Source organism: Microcaecilia unicolor, chromosome 2 (genome assembly GCF_901765095.1).
Source record: "Microcaecilia unicolor chromosome 2, aMicUni1.1, whole genome shotgun sequence".
In the NCBI taxonomy this organism is placed as follows: Eukaryota; Metazoa; Chordata; class Amphibia; order Gymnophiona; family Siphonopidae; genus Microcaecilia; species Microcaecilia unicolor.
Window position 1 is genome coordinate 523,742,111 of NC_044032.1, and position 24,563 is coordinate 523,766,673.

At 44.4% G+C, this 24,563-nt stretch overlaps 1 protein-coding gene across 3 annotated transcripts in view; it reads left to right on the top strand.

Moving 5' to 3' along the window:
* RBPJ (recombination signal binding protein for immunoglobulin kappa J region) overlaps window positions 1-24,563 on the top strand; it is a 415,590-nt gene that overhangs the window by 213,780 nt on the left and 177,247 nt on the right. For all 3 annotated transcript variants that reach the window (XM_030191260.1, XM_030191259.1, XM_030191261.1), the window contains 2 exons: window positions 16,456-16,621; window positions 23,000-23,174. In XM_030191260.1, coding sequence (XP_030047120.1) covers window positions 16,456-16,621; window positions 23,000-23,174 — 341 coding nt within the window. The remainder of the gene's footprint in view (window positions 1-16,455; window positions 16,622-22,999; window positions 23,175-24,563) is intronic.

The following is a 24,563-nucleotide window of genomic DNA, read 5'->3' on the forward strand; positions in this document are numbered from 1 at the left end:
TGGAATGCATAGAGAATACCAAGCCTCACTTTCATTTTTATTAATGATGTCACTGGAATGCATATAGGATACCAAGCCAAGCCTGACTTTCATTTCTACTAATGATTTTACTGGAATGCATGTAGGATATGAAGCTTCATTTATTGATTAATAAACATTTTAAACTCTGGTTTTTACTTTATTTGCTTTTATTGGTATGGCTTTTTACATGGTATGAATTTGTATCGTTATGATTGAGGTCACATGACCTATGACCGGAATACTCTTAAGCGACCTTTTCCTTTGTTCATATATGGTGCATTCTCCTTTTTTTTTTTTTTTAGCTTTTTACTAAGGAGGTGAAGTGGTTTAATGAAGAAGTAATTAAACTATATCACAGGGGTTTTATTTCTTCCTATAAAATGTTAAGAAGTAAAAGGCAGTACACATATTGTTAGCATAGACGAGTTTCTTTTTTTAATTTTTTTTTTTCTTTAAAGGTAGAGTAGTAGGTTCCTGATCTTCATGAATTCTGCAGCAGAAGAAAGATCAAGAATTCAATTTCAAGTGTCTGATGCAAGAAAGTGAAAGGGGAAGACTGCAGAAGAGAGAATTGACTATGATCCATCCTGTGCTAGTGTGTACTAGATTTTAATAGGCTCATGAACATGAAACTGAATTGTGACAGAAACCTGTCAGATATAGCTTATTTTAAATACCTGCAAAAGAAAAGAGAAACATTCAGAAAGAAATTTTCTTAAGAAGTAGAACCTGAAAAAATTTTATAACTCAGGATCTTGATAAGTGTGAGGGTTAAGTGATAAGTAATGCCAACACCACCATAACTTTTGTTTAAATGAAAATATTGTAATGAATAAAAAGTAAAAATAATGCTTGAAACTTGCTCTTTTATTATATATATCTAATTTTCTACATAGTCTCACCATTTGCCACACATTTCTGGCAATAATGGACAAGGTTTTGAAAGACTCTTCGAGTTAAACAGATGCCCAAAAGCTATTCTTTGAGGCCCATCTTCCCAATTGTCTCTGTAATATTTTGTGCTCTGTGAGGCAACCAAATTTCCTTCTTGTGCTTCTGAACTCTTCTCAATCGTTCTTCAAGGTTTTCAGGTTTGCAATGTAATGCTTTGAGTTATCCTCTGGTTGTCCTTTATGAGTTTGTCAACCTTTCTTGTATGCGACTTGTACGTTGCTGTCACAGGTCAGTCCTTACCAATCCACAATCTTTACATTTATTGACTAAGCGATGCATAGTACTCCCATCAACACAGTCATCACCATAAACAACCTGGATGTGGCGTCAAATTTCAATTGGAGAGACTGCTCCAGCAGTCAGAAATTCTGTCACTACATGTTGCTTAAATTACACTGATGAGCGCTCACTGCATTCTTCCATTTCACAAGCAGTGATAAGACAACCACACAGACTCTTCTTGCCCACTGAGGTGAAGGAAGAAATTTCAAAGAACAAGTGAACACATGTGATGGCGTATTTTCAAAGCACTTAGACTTAAAAAGTTCCATAGGTTACCATATAACTTTGTAAGTCTAAGTACTTTGAAAATATGCTTCATAGTAACCTAAGGAACTTTGTAAGTCTAAGTTCTTTGAAATGAGCCCTGTGGAGGGGCATAATCGAAAGGGACGTCCTCGTTTCGATTTGGACATCCTCACAAAACATCACAATCCAGGGGCAGGGAAACCCGGATTTTCGAAACAAGATGGACGCCCAAATCCTGAAATATGGTCGTCCTTGGAGATGGTCCTCCCTAGACTTGGTCGTTTCTGATTTTTGGCGATAATGGAAACCAAGGACGTCTGTCTCAGAAACGACCAAATCCAAGCCATTTGGTCATGGGAGGAGCCAGCATTTGTAGTGCACTTGTCCCCTTGACATGCCAGGAGACCAACCGGGTACCCTAGGGGGCACTGCAGTGGACTTCATAAATTGCTCCCAGGTACATAGCTCCCTTACCTTGTGTGCTGAGCCCCCCCAAAACCCACCACCCATAACTGTACACCACTACCATAGCCCTTACGGGTGAAGGAGGGCACCTAGAATGTGAGTACAGAGGGTTTATGGTGGGTTTTGGGGGGGCTGCTGTTTCCTCCACAAACGTAACAGGTACGGGGGGGGGGGGGGAATGGGCCTGGGTCGTTCTGCCTGAAGTGAACTGCACTACCCACTAAAACTGCTCCAGGGACCTGCATACTGCTGTGATGGACCTGAGTATATCATCTGAGGCTGGCAATCAATATGTTTAAAGATGTTTTTTGAGGGTGGGAGGGGGTTAGTGACCACTGGGTGAGTAAGGGGAGGTAATCCCCAATCCTCAGTGGTCATCTGGTCATTTCGGGCACCTTTTTGTGCCTTGGTTGTAAGAAAAACATGACCCGGAAAAGTTGTCCATGTGTTCGTCAGGGACACCCTTGTTTCTTTCGATTATGGGCTGAGGATGTCCAAGTGTTAGGCACGCCCAAGTCCCACCTTCGCCACGCCTCTGATGCGCCCCCTTGAACTTTGGCCATCCCTGCGATGGAAAGCAGTTGGGGACATCCAAAATCGGCTTTCGATTACACTGATTTGGACGACCCTGTGAGAAGGACGTCCATCTTCTGGTTTGTGTTGAAAGATGGGTGCCCTTCTCTTTCAAAAATGAGCCCAACAGTGTGTCAGTGCTGCATCTGTTGATGAATTATGGAGGTGAAAGCATTACATTTCATTTAATCCTTGTATAATTTTTTGATTCAAGAAGATTTCATACTGAAGAAAATGGCATGTAGAACGTATAATAGAAAAGAATTGTTTGTAATGGAATATATGTTTCAAGGATTATAAGGCAAAACCATAAACTATACTGAATTACTATTTTAGTAAATTTAACAGTAGAGTTTAATCTCATTTAAATAACTCTACCTTCCTTGTCATCAAGCAGATGAATCCATTACGAGTGGGTTGTGTCCATCAACCAGCAGGGGGAGATAGAGAGCACTGAAAAACCATAGTGCCTTATGGCCAGCTAGCTCCATCTGCCTCTTCAGTATTCTCTATCTCCCCAGCAGGGTGGTTGCAGCTTGTTCAAGCTCCTTCAGAAAATCTGCCTGGGGTGGCTCCTGTGCTTTTGCCAGTTGTAGCAGGGGTGTTGTGGCTGATGGTGCCCACGTTAAAGGCAAATAGGTTAGCCCTTTCCCTGCCTTACCCGGCCCCCAATGTGGAAGTAGACAAATAGGCAAGCCCTGTCCCTGTCTTTGCCCACGCTGTGGATGCAGGCACATAGGTTCGCCCTTTCCCTGCCTGTCCCACGCTACTGAGCCTCCGGAGTTGGAAATTTGCCTTTTTCGCTGTTGCCTCAAACTTTCCTCACAGCGATAAAAAAAAAAAAGTTGCATCGCGCTTTGGCGCTGCAATCCCAGAAAAGGGGTTTTCTTCTGATTGTGCAGCGTGACCGGAGCTCGGAGACTCGGTCTGGTGAGGTAGGAGCATTTTGTAGCTCCTCTGGGGAGGGCCCGCTTTCGGGACGATTTTGGTGCGAATCCGCCATTTTCGGCGATGGCTGCTGAGAAAGTAAAGCGCTGTTCCGTTTGTGGCAAGCGCAAATCTGCAGCGGGGCTCTGTAAGGCGTGTTTTTCAGACGGTAGAGCCGGCCCGAGCATGGCGAGCGATGTTCCTTCCCGCTCCGTGGAGCTGGCAGTGGGCGCCATTTTGGAACAGCATGGCACGACCCCCGCTGAGGCGGAGGGGTTTGAGCCTAGAGGGGCGCCTAGTGTAGAGGCAAATAAAAGAGCTGTTTCCCCCGGACTGGAACCGGGAGGCCAGGGTGAGCCATTTTCCCCTGCATTTGTTTTATTGCTGCATAATGCATACATGTTAAAAAGAGCTCTTCCGCAGGGGTCCTCTACGGCCCTGCTTTCCGTATGCCCTCCAGTGGAGTCTGGCCTTGGATTACCGTCAGGCGTGTTTTTCCATGACAGATGGCCGCAAGACAAGCGCAGAAGGGTGGATTCAGAGAGTGGCGCACCCCCTTTTTTCTCTCCCGTGGTCAGGATGTGAGGACTCTGAGGGGTCTGGCAGGCCTTCGTGGTCTGGAGAGCCAGAAGAAGGTGCAGGATTGCCACCGGATCCAGATGATCCATCCGCGGTAAGGATTTTCCACTGCGATGAGCTGCCAGCGCTTATTACTGATGCCTTGCAGGTCCTCTCTATAGAAGACCCTGGGAGTACTGAGACTTCCCGTAATCCGAGGATGGCAAGTACTAAGAAGCCTGCTCGAGCCTTTCCTTTGCATGACTCCATCCAAGAGCTTATCACAGCTCAATGGGCAGACCCCGAGGGGTCTTTGAAAGTCACCAGGGCTATGGGGCAATTATACCCTCTAAGTGAGGAGCATTTGGCGCGCCTAGCAGTGCCTAAAGTGGATGCCCTAGTCACGGCTGTGACAAAGAAAACTACCCTCCCAGTGGAAGGAGGAGTTGCCCTGAAGGACATGCAGGACAGTCGCCTGGAGGCAGCTATGAAACGGTCCTTTGAAATTTCAGGCCTATTCTTACGGGCGTCTGCATACAGCTGCTACGCTGCCCGAGCCTATCTCGCTTGGTTACAACAGGCAGTGGAACAGCCCGGTGATGGAGCGGAGCCCCTTACAGAGGTGGCACCGCAGATGGAGTTGGCCTTGTCATTTTTGGCTGACGCCCTTTATGATCTGGTCAGAGCTTCGGCTAAACAGATGGCTGTAGCGGTGGCGGCTCGCCGTCTTCTGTGGCTAAGGCATTGGGCAGCTGACATGGCCTCTAAGCAAAGGTTGGTGAAGTTGCCCTTTCAAGGCCTTCTCCTGTTTGGTGAGGAGTTGGAGAAAATTGTGAAAGGCCTGGGGGATGCCAAACCCCAGCGCTTACCCGAGGATAGGCCGCGGCCTTCTTCCAAGGGTCAGGCAGTTCCCTCCTCTTACAGACCTCGCTTCCGTGAAGCTAGAAGGTACCGCCTGGGGCGTTCTGCTGGGTTCACTTTGCGTGCCCGTTTTCAGCAGAGGAACTCCTTTCGCTCGGACAAACGTTTTGCAGCAGCAGGCTCAAGACCTGGAGTTCAAGGGCGACCCTCTCAATGATGGTGCGCCGGCACCCTCCTCGATTCCTGTGATAGGAGGACAACTTTCCCTCTTTCTCGAGGAGTGGGCCATGATTACCTCAGATCAGTTGGTCTTGGACCTGATCAGAGAAGGCTACAGAATAGAATTCAATGCCCCGATAAGAGACGTGTTTGTGGAGTCCCGATGCGGTTCTGCCTCCAAACAGGCGGCGGTAGAGGAGACCTTGCAAGGCTTGATTCACATTGGGGCGGTTCCCCCCTGCCTCCCACCGAATGCGGCTGTGGCCGTTACTCCATTTACTTCGTGGTGCCGCGAAAAGGAGGGTCTTTTCAGCCTATCCTGGACTTAAAACAAGTCAACAAGTCTCTGAACTTGCGGCATTTTCACATGGAAACCCTGTGCTCCGTCATAGCGGCGGTACAACCAGGAGAGTTTGTCACGTCTCTGGACCTGAAAGAAGCTTACTTGCACATACCAATTTGGCCCCCGCACCAGAGGTTTCTGCATTTCGCGGTGATGGGAAAACATTTCCAGTTTCGGGCCTTGCCTTTTGGCCTCGCCACAGCTCCCCGAACCTTTTCCAAGGTAATGGTGGTAGTAGCTGCTTTTCTCAGGCGAGAGGGTATCTGGGTTCACCCGTACCTAGACGACTGGCTCATCAGAGGAGACTCTGCAGAAGAGAGTCATCAGGTTACAGCCAGAGTGGTCTCAGTACTGCAATCTCTAGGCTGGGTCATCAATATAGCCAAAAGTCACCTGACCCCCTCTCAGTCTCTAGAATATTTGGGGATCCGGTTCGACACAGCCTCGGGGATGGTCTTCCTACCCGTGCAAAGACGGTGCAAGCTTCAGAACCAGGTCCGTCTGCTCCTGAGGATGCCCCGCCCGCGAGCTTGGGACATAGTCTAGCTGTTGGGGTCGATGACGGCCACTTTGGAAGTGGTGCCTTGGGCGAGAGCGCACCTGAGACCTCTGCAGTGCTCCCTGCTTCAGCGGCGGTCTCCAATATCTCAGGATTATCAATGCAGACTCGTGGCTCCCTGTGGCCCGGCTCAGTATGAAGTGGTGGCTGTCAGACAGCATGCTGCGGCGAGGAATGCTGCTAGCGCTCCCCAATTGGTGCCTGGTGGTAACAGATGCCAGCCTGAAGGGCTGGGGTACACATTGCCGGGGAAGGCATGCCCAGGGTCTTTGGACACCCGAGGAGTCGGAGTGGTCCATCAATTTTCCAGGCGCTTCTGGCCTTTCAATTGACCCTGGAAGGATTGGCTGTCAGAGTTCTGTTGGACAACACGACAGCAGTGGCCTACATAAATCGCCAAGGAGGCACTGAGTGCATAGCACTAGCAGCACAGGCCGCGCAGATTGCCACTGGGCCGAGCTTCATCTGCAGTTTCTGTCAGCAGCTCATATTGCAGGTCAGTGCAACGTGCAAGCCGATTATCTGAGCAGGAATCAAATCGACCCAGCGGAATGGGAACTTGCAGACAAAGTATTCCTGCAGATATGTGCCAAATGGGGAAAGCCCGTAATGAATCTTATGGCGTCAAGCACAAATGCCAAAGTCCTGTGCTTCTACAGCAGACGGAGAGATCCTCGCTCGGCAAGGTTGGATGCCTTCGCTCAACTCTGGCCTCAGGGTCTACTGTATGTGTTCCCTCTGGTGCCCTTGATAGGGCGAGTACTCCTGCGGATTCGGCTCCACCAAGGAGAGGTGGTTCTCATTGCCTCGGATTGGCCCAGGAGGCCGTGATATGCGGACCTCCAGCGGATGCTGGTAGAGGATCCCCTGCCATTACCTCTGGTACCGAACCTGGTTTCACAGGGCCCGGTGACCATGGAGGACACCTGCCGCTTTGGTCTTATGGCATGGCTATTGAGAGGGCACAATTGAGAGACAAGGGATATTCCAGTAAAGTCATTTGCACTCTCCTACAGGCCCGCAAGCGTTCCACTTCCGTGGCTTATGCCAGGATTTGGCGCCAATTTGAGGCTTGATGTGCTTCTAAAGTGATCACACCCATGCGGGCTTCTGTCTCGCTGATTCTTGACTTTTTGCAGGATGGTTTACAAAAAGGCTTGGCCTATAATTCCCTGCGTGTTCAAGTGGCAGCCTTAGCATGTTTTTGAGGGAAGGTCGCTGGCCTCTCTGGCTGTTTGCCCGGATGTGACACGGTTTCTTAGAGGGGTGCTTCGGCTCCGTCCTCCCGTACGGGCTCCGTGTCTGGCCTGGAACCTGGGGTTAGTTTTAAAGGCTCTTCAGTGTTCGCCCTTCGAGCTGCTTAGATGAGCTTCGCAGAAGGATGTGACCTTAATGACGGTCTTTTTGGTGGCCGTGACATCGGCGAGACGGGTATCTGAGCTCCTGTCATGACCCATTTCTGCAATTCTCAGAGTCCGGTGCCTTCCTTCATGCCTAAGGTGGTTTCAGCGTTTCACCTAAACCAGCCTATTTTCCTGCCCTCCTTTTCTAAAGAGGAGTTTCCAGAAGCCTATGGGCAGTTGCACCTTCTGGGTGTGCGAAGGGCTCTGTTGCAATATCTGCGCATGTCAAATGCCTTCAGGACCTCTGACCAACTTTTTGTTCTTTTGTCAGGTCCGCGCAGAGGGTCTCCAGCGTCTAAGGCCACTTTAACCCGTTTGCTCAAAGAAGCTATCTTTCAGCATATCTGCTATCTGGCCGGCCTCCGCCTGAAGCCTTTAAGGCACATTCCACAAGAGCGATTTCCTCTTCTTGGGCTGAAACTGGAGCACTCTCTTCAAGAGATATGTAGTGCAGCTACTTGGGTTTCTAAGCTCTCGTTTGCCTGACATTACAGGCTGGATGTGGCTGCCAGGGGGGACGCGCATTTTGGAGCACAAGTGCTGGCACATGGTGTGGCTTGTTCCCACCCTATCTAGGGATTGCTTTGATACATCCCACTCATAATGGATTCATCTGCTTGATGACAAGGAAGGGAAAATTAGGTTCTTACCTTGGTAATTTTCTTTCCTTTAGTCATAGCAGATGAATCCATGAGCCCTCCCTCAGTAGTTCATTATGTTACTTTTATGTTCAGTTTTTCCTGTAGATATGTTCCCTCATTGGGAGAAGTTGGAAAACAGTCTTCAGGATTTCTGTTCAGTTACAGGAGGATGAGTTCATTCCCTCCAGGAGGATGAGTCCATTCCCTCCTTTGACTTATAGCTCCAGTTTTGGGGCGTTCATCCGCTGTGAGGAAAGTTCATGTTATTATGCTTTGCGGTGTAACACTGCTTTGGAAGCTTCAAATACTGAAGAGGCAGATGGAGCTAGCTTGGCCATGAGGCACTATGGTTTTTCAGTGCTCTCTATCTCCCCCTGCTGGTTGATGGACACAACCCACTCGTAATGGATTCATCTGCTATGACTAAAGGAAAGAAAATTACCAAGGTAAGAACCTAATTTTCCCATATCACTCTTAAACTAGATATTAACAAAAATTGTTTTGAATTATTTATTTGTGCCAGAATGAGGTAACATTTGAATTTTTTTTTTTAAATGCGCTTTTCACAACACCGTTCTCCACCTCGGCAATGTGACAGGAGCTTCGCCCCTTCACAGATTTTATCAGTTACAGCCAGTTGGTGGGGCTTTCCTAAAGATGCATGTTCTACACTTTAGTGTGCATTTTAATGGGTAAGATAAGTTGATTGGATTGGTGTTTTTTCTTAAAACAAATTAGTTGTTGGTTTCAAGTTCAAAAGATTATAGATAAACTAAAATGGATAATGCTTTGGTTGTTATGCTGTCTGGAAATAGGTTTTGGATCACCACAGGTTTTTCTGGGACACAAACTAATCCCTGTAATTTACTTGGAACTGTCATTATAAATCTTCTCATGTTTCTACTTATGTCCCATTTGTTATATTTCTTCATAGACCTTGTTTACTTAAAAGAGGGTTGGATTTTCAATTATTTATACATTTTTTAATTTGTTTCTGGTAGATTCTGTGCACTTTCCTTGTTTAGAAATTTTAGCTTGTGAAATTTCAGATTCTACTCTTCAAGACAACTTGGGCTGTCTGTTAATTTACTCCACACCTGGATACTGGTCAAAGGCCAAGGGATGTAATGGGATTTTCTTTTGCAATTTGTTACCAAGTATAAATATTGTATCTTATTAGGAGATGTCAATCTGTGTGTAAAAGACAAAATAGATAGTACAGCTACTGAATATAATCTTTAGAATTATCTGGTTTTTAAGACTTTCGGGTGTTTGAATTCTCTTGAAAAAGATCATCAGGTATGTTAGCCTTTAGCTTAGAACCCAACCAAATCTTTGACTTATGAATGTACAAGCTACTAGGAAATGGAATTCCCTATCAAAGTCACTCATATATATTACTGACTACTTGAAATTTCATAAATTGTTGAAAGCATTCTTATTTAGTGAATTCCTCACCACTGTTGGTGATTATTATTCTTTTAGGGGCTCTTTTAACAAGCTGTGGTAAAAAGGGCCCTGTGGCAGCAGCTGTTTTTGCCACGTGCCAGGGCCCCTTTTATAGCAGTGGGTAAAAAAAAGGCTGAAAATCAACATGGCTGCGCAGTAAAATTGCATTTACTGCATGACCATGCTTGGGGTGGGGGGGGGGGGGGGAGTTAAGGGTTCCAATTACCACCAAGTTACCACTGCACTAATAATTACAGAAAAGCTTTCTGTAATGGCAGAAATGGTGCACACTCGAGGTGGAACTACCGCTGATGGCTGCGTTGGGCTGGCGGTAATTCCGGGTTGCCAGGTGGAAACCCTTTAATAAAAGATCCTTAATAAATTTGCTATTTCAATATGAGTCAGCTTAACTGCTTGGATGTTTTTACCTATTATTGTTTTGCATTTTCATTCTCTTATTGTAATTTGCTTTAAAAGTTTGGTGTAAGCCACATTAAACACGAACTTGTTTGGGATAATGCGGGGTAAAAATGCAATAAAGAAATGGTTCATATTCATCTTTGTCTGCATCCCCTTCTGCTGTAGCATTGGCTGAATATTTTCAAAATAAAATTATGAATTTAAGGAGTCAGGCGCTGAGAGCCTGTCTAGGAAGAGCTGGACAGGTATATTGTCTAACTTCTCAGATTGGGCAATAGAGGAGACTGTATTTGGAGTGAATTTGCACCATTAGATTTTGATGAGTTACTCATGTTATTAACAAATGTGTAAGGTCTCATTGTGAGTTGGACGCCAGCCCAACTTTTATGTTAAGGATAGCCCCTTTGATTTTTAAGGAGTGGCTCTTTTCAGTGTTATCAAAGTATCTGAGTAGAGATTTATTTCCAGACCATTTGAGAGATTTTACTTATTCCTATTTTAAAGAACTTTTCCTTGGACAACTTACTGCTATTGGGAAGGAAAACAAGGAATTCCATTACGCCCCAAGGATCTGTTCAGGCAAATGGGTTGTGACCATCCGCTATCAGGTGGAGATAAGAGGCACAACTCAATAGAGTTCTCTAAGCTCCTGCACTTAGCAACCAGACCAGTATTTTCAGTCTCCAGCAGGTAGGATATTTGCTCCTGTGCACTGTGGTGACTTCTGTGTGGCTTCCTGTCCTGCTTGCAGGTTTGAGTTTGGGGTTCAGAATATCCTGTGCCTCAGGTGTAAACTTAGTGGTCTAGCTCTCTCCCTGCTCCTCTGTTGCCACTGTCTACCTCTTTATCTCAGTGTTTCCTTCTCTTTTTCTCCTGCCTCTATCTTGAAAAAAAAAAAGCCACTGCAAGTTTTGAGAGCACTTGTGCTGTGGGAAGATTGTGGGACTACAGTGCCTTGGAGGTCACAAGACTGGCTGTTTTCTGTGAGTATATTTATTGTTCTCTGTCTGAGCCTGAGCCTATTAAGTCTTGTACACGCTACGGGGATAAGCTCTTGGCTACCGGTTCCTGCATGCTTTGCTTTATTTCTGTGAACATACCGCTTTTGTTTACTTTGGCCACCCATACTCAGTCTGGCCCTGCTCTGATGGCAGTTTTCACGGGCTCAGCACCAACGGCTCCTGCTCTCCACGAGGCTTTGGCAGATATTTTGTCAGCAAGCGTGTCCCAGGATGTTGGTTTTATGGGGGTAGAAGTCTCTGCCCTGCCACTTTTGCCTGAATTTGTTCTTTTATTACATCAGACCTTTAAAGTCAGCTCATGCTGCCTCTTCTTCCCCTCACGTTGCTTTTGAGGAGCAGCTTCCTAAGAAACAAAAATGTTGTTTCACCGGGGTTGGAGAATGTTCCTCCTTGGGACTCAGAGGAGGTTTTATCTGAGTATTCTGACTGTCCTAGATTTGCTGATGGCCCTGACTTGGACATTTCAGAAGCAGGCGAGGGTGATGATCCTACTGTAGTTAGGCTGTTTTTGAGAGCAGCATTGGCTCTGTTGATCACAAAATCTATGGAGGCTTTAAACATTTCTTGCCCTTCTTCTTAGTCCTTTGATCCTGCTCCATCTATTATGTCAGGTACTAAGAGACCTCCTGTATCTTTCCATATTCACGAGGCTGTGCAGGAGCTTATTGCAGCTCAGTGGGAGACCCCTGATTCTAACCTCTGGGTGGCTCGCGCTATGTCCAAATTATATCCCCTTCTGCTGTCTTAGAGCAGTTTGCTCTGCCTAAGGTGGATGCCCTTACTATGACGGTTACTAAACGTACCACTATCCCTGTTGAAGGCGGCAGTGCATTAAAGGATATGCATGAACAAAGTTTGAGTCTTCCTTGAAGCTTGCCCTTTAACTAGCTGTGTTAAATTCTCATGCAGCAATTTCTTCTTCTTTTGTAGCCAGGGCTCCTTTATTGTAGATTTAACAATTGCCCACGTTTGATTTGCCTCCATACTTTCTCCCTACCCTAGAGGCAGGGTTGTCCTATTTGTCAGATGCACTTTATGCTATTGTCCGAGCATCAGTTAAGGGTATGATCTTGGCTATTTTGGCACGACGCTGGCTATGGTTGAAGCATTGGGCCGCTGATGTGGCATCTAAATCTCGTCTGCTGAAGTTGCCCTTTCAGGTGAAACTACTCTCTGGTGCAAATTGTTAAAGACCTGGGTGATTGTAAGGTCCAGCGGCTACCTAAGGGCAAGTCTAAGCCTCATCTCCAGGCAGCGGAGTCTCATTTTTCAGAAGCTTGCAGATAGAGACCAGGGAAGGCTAATGTTTCTGCTCAAAAACCTTGCTTTTCTCAGATTCAGTCTTCCTTTCGGGGAGGCAAGAAGCCTTTTTACGTTTCCTCAAGAACCTCTCCTGCTTCGCAGCCCTCGCAGTGACGGGGTTGAGGTGCACTCCCTGTTTGTAGAGTTAGCTGGGTGTGTTTTCTGCTTTCACAAGGAGTAATCTACCATTACTGCAGACCAATGGGTCCTTGATATCATTCTCCATGGCTACAAGCCACTTGCAGATCTTTTCATGCTGTCCCCTTGCGGCAGCTCTGCAAAGAGTCGGGCAGTTCTAACTACCTTAGCCTCTTTAAGGTGACTGGGGGCCATTCAGCCCATTCCTCTTGCGGAGAGGGGCATGGGTCAATATTCCATCTATTTTGTCGTCCCAAAGAAAGAAGACTTTCGCCCGGTTCTGGATCTCAGAGGGGTGAACAAGTCTGTCAGAATGCTGCATGTCCGCATGGAGACTCTTAGTTCTGTCATAACCTCAGTCCAGCCAGGTGAGTTTCTTATCTCACTGGACCTCAAGGAGGCTTATTTTCATATCCCAATATGGCGTCACAGGAAATTTCTCCAGTTTGTGATCCTGGGAGATCATTTCAATTCAAGGCCATGCCTTTTGGCCTCACCACTGCACCTCACACATTTTCAAAAGTTATGGTGGTGGTGGCAGCCTTTCTTCATCTGCAAGGGATCCAGTTATATCCTTATCTGGATGATTGGCTAATTTGGGCGGTTAATTCTTATTCATAGAGCCTTTGCAGTACACAGACAGCCCTGTCTCTTCTATTTGCGCTGGGTTGGATGGTGAATTACAGCAAGAATCATCTCGCCCTCACCCAGACCCTGGAGTTTCTAGGAATGTGCTTCAGTACCCAGATGGGGAAGGTTTTCCTGCCTCAGCATCATCGGCTCAAGTTCAAGCAAGAAATTCTCAGGCTTCTCTCTGTTCCCTGCCCGCGGGCGTAGAATTATGCCCAGGTTCTTGGTTCTATGGCAGCAACATTTGGATGTTCTGCCTTTGGTGAAGTTCTACATGCGGCCCCTACTGTCATCCCTGTTGAACCGGTGGTTTCTGGTCTTGGGGACTTACGACCAGCTGGTGCCATGGATGCCTCATGCCAGATGAAGTCTGATTTGATGGCTTTTCCCTGCGCACACTCAGACGGGGTTGCCCTTACAGACTCCCAGTTGGTGTGGTCTCACCTCTGATGCCAGCCTCTTCGGATGGGGAGCACATTATCTCTACCACTCTTCACAGGACTGCTGGCCGAGAGTGGAGGCTTCTTGGTCCATCAACTTCTTGGAACTTCGAGCTGTCTGGAAAGTTCTATTAGCCTTTGTGCCTCTTCTTCATGGGAGGCCGGTGCGTGTGCTCTCGGACAATGTCACAACCGTGTCTTACATCAACAGACAAGGAAGAACAAAGAGTGTATCTCTAGCCCGGGAGGTGCGTCTTCTTTTGAAGTTGGCGGAATTGAACATTCTGATGATTTCAGAGTCTCACATAGTGGGTTCACTGAACTCACAAGCGGATTTCCTCAGCAGTGTCGCTGGACCCAGGGGAATGGCAACTGTCAAAGACTGCATTTCGCCTCATTTCCACAGTGGGCCCTTCCAGTTCTGGACCTCATCACATCCAGACTCAATGTGCAAGTACACAGATTTTACAGCTGCTTCAGGGAGAAAGACTCGGTAGGAATGGATGCACTGGTACAGCTTTTGCTGTTGGATGGCCTCCTTTATGTGCTTTCTAAATGGCCTCTCATGGGAAGGACATTGCCCAGCTCCTTGTCACTCTGGGCAAGTCACTTAACCCTCCATTGCCCGCCGCATTGAGCCTGCCATGAGTGGGAAAGCGCGGGGTACAAATGTAACAAAAAATAAATAGTGGGAAGGTCGGTCTTGTAGCTATTGACTGGCCCAGACGTCCTTGGTATGTGGACCGCATCCATCTTCAAATCGCTCTTCATTGACTCTTCTTCCGCAAACGGGCTTATTGCACCGATGTCCAGTACTTATGTAGGATCCCTCCCACTTTGGTCTTATGGCCTGGCTCTTGAGACAGTGTGATTGAGGAAGAAGGGTTACGTGGATGATGTTATTACTACCTTGCTGCAAGCCTGAAAGTGGTCCACTGCTTATGCTACAGTGTGAAGAGCTTTTGAGAGCTGGTCTACACAGAATGGTGTTTCTCTATTTCGTGCTTCCTTGCCTCAAATTTTATCCTTCCTTTAGGATTCAAAAAAGGTTTGGCTCTCAATTCATTCAAGGTTCAGGTGGCAGCGTTGGAATGTCATAGAGGCAAGATACAGAATACCTCATTGGCTGCTCACCCTGATAATAATGTGATTCCTCAAGGGAGTCACTCATCTGTGGCCCCCTGTCCGCAATGTTTGTCCCCAGTGGAGTCTTCAAGTGGTTCTTAAGGCTCTTCAATTGGCCACCTTTGAGCCCCTTCATTGGCAACTATCATAGATCTTACTTTAAAGGCCGTATTTCTAGTTGCCATTTCGTCGGCACGGAAAGTTTCAGAGCTTCAGGCTCTCTCTTGCAGGGATCCCGTTCTCCACTTTTCTAACTCGGGAGTTTCCGTACGGGTAGTTCTGTCCTTTTTGCTGAAGATTATATCTCCTTTTCATGTCAGTCAGGCTGTTTCTTCCTTCTTTTTCCAGGGAGGTCTATTCAGCAGAATACACTTCTCTGCAACTGTTGGAGTGAAGCCATCCTTACATGCTGTCTTACATCTACTAATGATTTCATGCGGTCTGATCATCTTTTTGCCGTCTTTGTGGGGCCCCTGAACGGTTTGCCGGCCTCCAAAGCAACAGTGGCTCAATGGTTTAAGGAGGCTATTTTTTCTGCTTACATTCTGAGGGGTAGAACTGCTTCCATGCATGTCAAGGCACATTCTACCAGGTCTTTGGCGACTTCTTTGGCTGAGTCTAGGGCTATTTCATTGGCAGAGATCTGTCGGTCAGTGATGGGGTAGTCTTCTCATTCCTTTGTTAAGAGTTACCGTTTGGATGTGTCTGCTCGAGCATATACTTTCTTTGGGTCCACGGTTCTTGCTGCAGGAATATCACAGTCCCTCCCCTCTTAAGGATTGCTTTTGTACATTCCATTTGTCTGGACTGATCCTTGGGATGTAGTTGAAGGAAAAATCAGTTAATTACCTGATCATTTTCTTTCCTTTAGTCCCAAAGGATCAGTCCAGAGCCTACCCTTCTATGATGGTTTTGTTTTTTCTGGGTTCTATGTAATTTCAGGTGTTTGTATTATTCTAGTTCTCTTATTTCTAAGACACACATTTTGCTCTTTATTTCATAGCTCTTTTCTTTATCTAGAGGCTGGAAGTCATTCTCTTTCACTGCTTTATTGAGTACTGGCTTGGTCGCTAAGCGCAGGAGCTTATGAGGTACAACTCTTTAGAATTCTCTATGTCCACCTAATATCGGTTGGTCACAACCCATTTGTCTGGACTGATCCTTTGGGACTAAAGGAAAGAAAATTATCACGTAATTAACTAATTTTTCCATAACCACTTGTTAAGTAACATTTCATGTCAGTAAGATAATCTCTGTAGGTTTCTTTTATTTTAAAGATTTCAGTTTAACTTTATAGGTTTCTTAGAAAACTTTCTTTTTTTAATTTATTCTAGGAACAAAAAAAACAAAACAAAATCTAATTTCTCATCTGGCTAGAACATGACATAGGCTCAAAAGCCTACAGTTATCCGCAGTGTTTTCTTAGTTTCTTCATGTTTTATGATGTTTTTCAGGAATGTAAATGTTGAAATTGTTTGGTTTTTAATGTAATGTAAAACAGGAAAGTAGAGGATAATATACAGACTTGGTGTCAATAAGAAGTTGTATCCTGAGGAGTGGTGGTTTTGGTGCCAGACCATTTTTGTGCAGTGACTTTTGTTGTCATAGTTTGCTTCAGCTATCATAGAGCTGTTTTACGTCTGGCACTAGACATAGTTATGTTGAATGTTGTATTTGACCCCTGAGGCAGAAGGGCTTACCCGCCGAAACATAGCCAGTGTCTGTTCTTTCATTTGTGCCAACAATAAAGAACTTATTGACACTCCCCGTGTGAAAGTCTGTGTGTTATCCTCTACTTTCCTGTTTTACTTTGATTCTATGTAGATGTAATCTCTTGTTTCTTTTGTAATTTTAATGAAATATGCCATTTTTCATAGGTTTTTTTGTCCCCCTCCATGTGTCTACCTTATGGGCAGTGGATGGAAGAAAAAGAAAGAACAAATGGAGCGTGATGGTTGTTCAGAACAAGAGTCACAACCGTGTGCTTTTATTGGTATTGGAAACAGTGACCAAGAAATGCAACAGCTGAATTTAGAAGGAAAGGTAAAGAGTAAGCTCCTTGTTTGCAAGCAGAGTCAAAGTAAGAAAGAGTCTAGAACAATAATTTATTTAGAATGTAATAAGTAACTTCTAAACTTCCATGTTCTTTGACTTTCTCAGAGACTGTTTGCAGATTATCTTCCAATTAATCCTAACTAGATACGGAACTACAGAAAGATTGTCCCGTGAGTAATTAGTATTGCTAGGTACCATAGCATCTACAGTGATACAGGAGGGGAGCAGCTGTCTTAACTTTGGAGGCATCAATACAACCTCCAACCCATGACATTTCCAGTTGTGGTCTGTCATTATTAGACTGAAGGACTTAAATATGTAAATCCTAGAGCAGTGCTTCCCAATCTCTTTATCCCTTTGACCCAATGATTGCAGCAAAATATAAATGCATGACCTCTCTGGAGTTGCAAAAGTACCTATGGAGAGCTCACCTAGGTCATGACACCAAAAGCAGGTTTTGTGACTTGCGGTCCTAACCCACAGTTTGGGAAGCATAGGATAACCTGCATGGTGTTGCAGTTATCTTAAAGCAGCAGTGGTCTGACTTCATTGTGTTTCCAAAGAAAGCATTTGGGTAGATTGCGCAAAGTGACAAGTTATAAACAGCAGACCTGCACAGAGTGGCAATTACAAAACCTGAACAGTAGCTGTTATGATTTTACTGGAGTTGGCCATCAGTGTAACAGATGTTGGGTACTTACGGGACAGATACAGAAAGAAGGTTGAGAAGGCAGTGTAGACAGGTGAGGGAACTAGTACTAGATTGTATTGGGAATCTGTATGCTCATTGACACAAAGTAGATAAATGTCAACTAGCATCATTTACTGTGTTAGGGAAAGAACTATTGCCCATGCAAACCTAGAACATTCTACTGTTAACCACCACCTCTTCTTTTGCAGTATCATCTTGTACAAGCAAATGATGTTACCAGACTTGTTGTTAAGATCTCACTATGATAAGCATTGTCAAAAACTTACATATATCATGACCTGATTTAGACTTGGTCATGTGTCCATGATTTTCAGTTGTTTTTCTCAACTGAATTTTCTGATACTGTTCTAACCTGAGGACTTCTCAGTTTTCAGTAGGGAACTGAGAAAAAAAATGATCTACTACTACTACTAATAACATTTGTATAGTGCTACCTGCCTGTGCTGGATGGTTTCTTGTAAGAGCATTGCCAAAAGGTAAAACACAATTTCATTTGTATTTTCTGTTTTAAATAATCCTATCTTCCCAGTTATTGGATGCCTACTGGGAAAAGCTTATCAAGAATAGAGATTCTCACAATTCCAGGAAAATGATTTTTCAGAATTCAAGTGACCAAAGTATGTCATTCCAGACAGGCATCCAGGTAGCAAGAGTCAGGTCCACATCTCTTTTATTGGGAACTTTTCATAGCAGTATACTTGACAGGAATGGCAAATGTTGGTAAACAGGATGAGTTGGAAAATGGACCTTCTCAAATTGGTCTGGATATACTGAATGAGATTTTCTCTTGGTGGGAACTCATAATATCTTTTTGCAGTTGCTTAGATCAGAAAAGTGCCAGTTCCAGAAGCAGATTAAAAAGCATTCTAGCTGTAGATACTTTCTCCTTTAATTGATAGAGAGAGCTTCCATATGAATATCCTGTAGTACATCAAGAGAGAAGAACTTTTTTAAAACTCAGAGGAGACCAAGGAGTTGTAATTTCATAACTTCTTCTTGACTGAGGCACATCGGGTTTCTAGCATTTGACTATTCAGAAAAATATCAGGTTGGAACTTTTTCCAGCCTTAATATTGCAGAATGAAGGAATGTTGCTTTATCCCAGCCTCCAGTCCCTCACTTTCATGCTTGGATATTAAGAATGAAGTAATTCATTTCTATGTTGTATCTGATACACTTAACTCGGATTCTTCTGGTTTTTAGGTAGAGATCAAGTAGGTCTTTTAATTGTAAATTAAAAGGCCTTAGATAATCCTTTCCCACACATAAACTGCTTAGATCTTTTGGCATATTTCGGATAGAGGCCAACTGAATTTTGGTTTCGGATTTGGCTAAAAAAAAAAACCCCTGTGTTTTTTCGGCTAAAATCAAAACTCCCCCTGCGATCATTCCCCCCCCCCCCCCCCCCCCCCAGTAAGATTACTCTCGTCCGCCCTACATAATTACTCTTGGGGCCCCTGACCCCACTCACAAATTACTCTTGGGGCTCCTGACCCCACTCACAAATTACTCTTGGGGCCCCTGACACCCCCTGCACAATTAATCTTGGGACCCCTGACACCCCCCCTACACACACAATTACTTTTAGGTTCACTGACACCCCAGGAAATTACTCTTGGGGACCCTGACACCCCTATGCAATTACTCTAGAGGCCTCTGACCCCCCCCCCCCAATGCAATTACTCTTGAGGCCTCTGACCCCCCTTCCCCCCATGTAATTACTTTTGGGGCAACTGTCCCCCCTGCCAGCAATTACTCCCCAGTCAAAACTGGTAGACCCCTGGCCTACATTAGGAAGCCCTTGTGGTCTAGTGGACCTTTGGGGGCAGGAACAAACCCTACTTGTTCCTATCCCGTGCTGCTGCTCCAATCAAAATGGCCTCGGAGACTTCCCATGGCAGCCTCGCAAGACTTCTACGGGAGGTTCCAGCAGCCATTTTGTGATTGGAACCAACATGGGCAGGAATGAGTCCCCTGCCCATTCTGGTTTCAGTTACAAAATGGCTGCTGGGACCTACTTTAGCAGTCTCGGCAGCATTCGATTGGAGCAGTGGCATGGGGCAGGAACAAGTGGGGTTCATTCCTGCCATGAAGAGGCCACTAGACCACCATGCCTTCCTAATGTAGGCCTCGGGAGAGCCTATGGGTGGGATTTGGGGGGGGGGGGGGAGGGTGATTGCAGAGGAGGGTGAAGAGAGAGAAAGGGAGGCCACCTCTGAAGGGGTTGACTCGGGAAGGGACTTTCTTGGTCGGGTGTTGGGAAGGGAACAGTTTCATTTATGGTTTCAGTTTCTGCCGAAACCGAGCTGCCAATTTTGGTCGCAAATGCAGTTTCTGCAGAAACAGAAGATCCCTAGATTTGGTTGGGCTCTAATTTCAGAGACTGGGCCCAAAACCATCTCTGTTAGACATGCTTCAGTGGAATTGTGTATACCACCATTATGTAGAACCTTAGTTGCCTGATTTATATGATTTGCTTCATTTGAAGTCTCTTTGAAGAAGTATCTTGAGACCCTGATGTGATTTTAACCTAACCTTTGAAAGCCCCTTTTAAGCCTTTAGTCTGTGGTGTACTGAAGTGCTTGACCTGAAAGGTTGTGGTTTTTTTGGAGGGGGGAGGGGTCAGTTAATTTATCACCCAGTTGGAGCGCCACAGGTCTTAGTAATTTATCTGCTTATACTAAGTTTCATCAAAGTAGAGTGCTGCCCATATGCACCCAAAATTTGAAGATGGTGTTTGATTTCTACCTTAAAAGTCAGTTGTCCTACCAAATCTTTTTCCCGATTTCTGTGCTGATGAACCTGAACAAGCTCTTCACACATTATTGCAAAATGCCATTACTGCAGTGGATGCAAGGTATTACAAAATCATCCAGCTCTTTATTTTTGTGCCCAAACAAAACTGGGGTAGCCATTTCAAAGACAAGATTATTTAATTGGATAGTGGATTGCATATCCTTTGTTTTATTTCCAGGCAACTTTGACCTTAAAAGGCTTTCTCAATACCCAAAGCCAATGCACACTGGTGGCCCAACAACTAAGGTCGATGTGAGATTTGATCCACACATTGACATTGCATTAATGTTTAGACAGTGACTCATTGTGTGACAGTGAGGCTCATTTTCAAAGCACTTAGCCTCCCAAAGTTCCATAGAAACCTATGGAACTTAGCCTCCCAAACTGCTTTGAAAATATGCCTCAGTGGGTTTAAGTAGTCCATTCTTGAGCGTCTCTTTAAGGGTTGTAGCTCAGTTGTCCCCCTAAGGATCACTTTTGTTATTTTGGTTTCTCTTGTTTAAAAAAAGGGGGGGGGGGAAGAGGGGGAGCAATCTAACCCACTAAAGATAGTTGGCCTGACCTTATGTGATGGGTGAACTGCTTGTGTCAGAGTGAACAAGATTGCTTGGCCATGATGGGTGATCACTGAACATAGCATTTTTTTTTTTAATTTTTTTATTTATACTTTCATAATATTTACACAAGCAAAAAAATCTTGTTACATGAAATTTAGGAATCCAAAAGGAATCTTAATACAGAATAAAAAGGTATACACTCTTATATATTTTTTTTTAATTTTTTTGTTTTTGTTACATTTGTACCCCGCGCTTTCCCACTCATGGCAGGCTCAATGTGGCTTACATGGGGCAATGGAGGGTTAATTGACTTGCCCAGAGTCACAAGGAGCTGCCTGTGCCTGAAGTGGGAATCGAACTCAGTTCCCCAGGACCAAAGTCCACCACCCTAACCACTAGGCCACTCCTCTACTCATATAGAGATATCATATAGGCAAACTTTTTCACTTTGTCCCTTCCTTAGACCACAAAATGAGGGGGGGGGGGGGGTTGACAAATAAATCAAGGAAATATTACTGAACATAGCAGTTTACCAGTTACCCAAATCCATCCTTCTGGAGATGAGATCCTTAATTTGTTTGTTATGAGATTCTTGATATACTGTCTTTCTGTGGTTGAACCAAAGCATTTTACAAATTACATAAAAAGAGAAGGCACATTACGAATGCATAGCTGCACAGGAATTACTGTACTTTCCTAGTGGAGCTGAAGAATCTCCAAGAGCCTCTTCCAGAATGCAATCTAGTTTGATGCTGTCAAAATGGCATCATCCATTTGTGTTGCTAGTGAATTGCTATCCTCAGGGAACACTCATTACAGCTAAGCAACTTTTTGTTATATCAGGAAACCAAATAGTGTTTTTGTCCTTTCACTTCTTAAGTTCTGTTTTTTATTCTGACTTGTCACTTTTTCTATTGAGACATTTTAAATATACACAACCTAGTGAAGTGTGTTAAGTTAAATACGAAGTGGATTTTTGAGTTTTGTTCATGTTTTTAGTACATATCATCAAATAATTCATATTTGTACTAGGTAAACTGTATATCCCCTGATTCCTTAGGTGAGTATCAGGCTCATTTTCAAAAGAGATGGACGTCCATCTTTTGACATAAATCGGCACTTGGACATCCATATCAGAGACGTCCAAATTGGTATAATTGAAACCCGATTTTGGACATCTCTATCGGAAGTCTGTCGCAAGGACGTCCAAATCTCATGGGGGCATCTCGGAGGCGTGGTGGAGGCGAGACTTGGGCGTTCCTAAGAGTTGAACGTCTTTGAGCCATAATGGAAAAAAGCAAAGACGTCTATGACTAAAACTTGGATGTTTTAACCCGGACCTGTTTTTATTACGAATAAGGCACAAAAAGGTGCCCGAAATGACCAGATGACCACTGGAGTGTATCGGGGATGACCTCCCATTACTCCCCCAGTGGTCACTAACCCCTCCCACCCTCAAAAACATCATTAAAAATATTCCTTGCCAGCCTCTATGCCAGCTGCAGATGTCATAGTCAGGTCCATGACATTGCATGCAGGTCCCTGGAGTAGTTTAGTAATAGGTGCGGCACACTTCAGACAGGTGGACCCAGACCCATACCCCCCTACCTGTTACATTTGTGGAGGAAACAGCGAGCCCTCCAAAACCCACCAGAAGCCCTCTGTACTCGCATATAGGTGCCCCCCTTTACCCGTAAGGGCTATGGTAGTGCTGTACAGTTGGGGGTAGTGGGTTTTGGGGGGCTCAGCACACAAAGTAAGGAGAACTATGTACCTGGGAGCATTTTATGAAGTCTACTGCAGTGTCCCCTAGGGTGCCCGATTGCTGTCCTGGCATGTCAGGGGGACCAGTGTACTACAAATGCTGGCTCCTCCCATGTCCAAATGGCTTGCATTTGGACGTTTTAGACTTGGATGTCTTTGGTTTCGAACATCGCCGAAAATTAAAGACCTCCAAATCGAGAGACGTCCAAATCCAAGGACGTCCATGGTATTTTCGAAATCAAAGATGGATGTCCATCTTTTTTCGAAAATGACCTTCTCCCTGTCTCCAGATTTGGACGTTTTACAAAGACTGTCCAAATTTTAACTTAGACGTTTCTTTCGAAAATGCCCCTCTATGTCACTCCTGATGTGTACTGTAAGGTATGTTTTGAGCTAAAAACATTGTGAGGCATACCTCAGAATTTTGTGTAAATTTTCTACCTTGAAGGAAAAAATGTAGCTAGTCCTGAAAGTTAACAAGTACACTTTCACCAATAAGGATATTCTGTTGCAATGATGTATCTTTTTCTTTTGCAGAACTATTGCACAGCCAAAACATTGTACATATCTGATTCAGACAAAAGAAAGCACTTCATGTTATCAGTAAAAATGTTCTATGGCAACAGCGACGACATTGGTGTATTCCTCAGTAAACGGATCAAAGTCATCTCTAAACCTTCAAAAAAGAAACAATCTTTGAAAAATGCGGATTGTGAGTGCTTTATTTTAAGCTTTGGTGAAAATGTACTGCTTCCTATTTCAAAATGACAGTCAACAGTTCTTTCAAACTTGTTGGAATGTCGAGAGCTACTAGCTTTTTTTTGGACAGTAACAATTGATTCAAGAGTAAAGGAGGTTCATGAGACTGAAAAACTCATTTTGTTGAGTCAAAATAGCAGTATTACATTTGTTCAGAATATTTTCTTTGTTTCTTGACTCTTGGCATCTTGTCTGTGGGATCTGAAAATTCTTACACTAAAATATCTTTCTGGTTGGTCCTTTTATAAGGTGTCACAACCTACAAAGATGCCAGTTTGTTTTTAATTTAATTTAACATGGCTTTATAGAATGCTTAAAAATCACTAAAACAATGCACAACGGGTATAGATGATCAAAGCACTAAAACAAAATCTAATACTGGAAATCCACTGAATGAAAAATAACTTGTATTATACCAAAAGAAAGGAAAAAGCCTCGAAGAGCTCAAATCTAAGCAGATTAACAGAGCTGCAAAGATCTAAATGATCTCATACGCTTTCATCATTGGCAAAAATACCCTTTCATTTTTTGATCTAAGTACTTCAAAATCATCAAATATTCAAATTCATTTCAATTATTATTGCTCAGTAAATATAATTCTGTCCAGTGTCAAAAAGCAGTCAGTCCAAACCAAAAGCATTTATCTTTAAAGAGCTAGGTGATATGCAGGAACAGAGCTCAATCGTTGCTTCTCGGATGGTATGTAATGCCGTCAGGCCAACGATGGCCAGCATTTTGCTTCATTGCTTCAGGGTCACGAATGGCAAAAAAAAATCTTCTGCAAGAAGCAAAAAACTATTACAAAGGGTTCACAGTAAGCATCCATAAAAAACACTTTACATACACAAAACACAATCTCATACAGTCTTCATCACACATCTCTGGTCAATGTGAGAGACAAAATAGCTCCCATTTATACATATTATGATGTCAGACACCTTCAGGTAAAAGTGACACCACTCAAGACACATATTAAGCCCTTTAGGCTGTAAAGATCTTAACTTAAAAATCTGCCTCTCTTCTTGCTGAAGTAGGATCCTACGCCGATCACCCCCTCTTATGAGGGGCGGTACATGTTGTAAAACAATAGAACGCAGGTCCTGAAAAAAATGTCCAAATTGTTCACAATGTGCCACCAGAGACAATCCAATTCTGTTGGTTGACAGCGAACTCTTATGCTTAGCCAGCTGAACAGAAAGCTTACAGGTAGTCTGACCCACATATACCTTCTTGCATGGGCAGACTAGGCAATATACAATAAAGTCAGAGCTGCAAGAAGTCTTAGCCCTCAAAAGATAATTTCTTTGATCAATAGGGTTAACAAAAAGAGCAGTTTCAATCA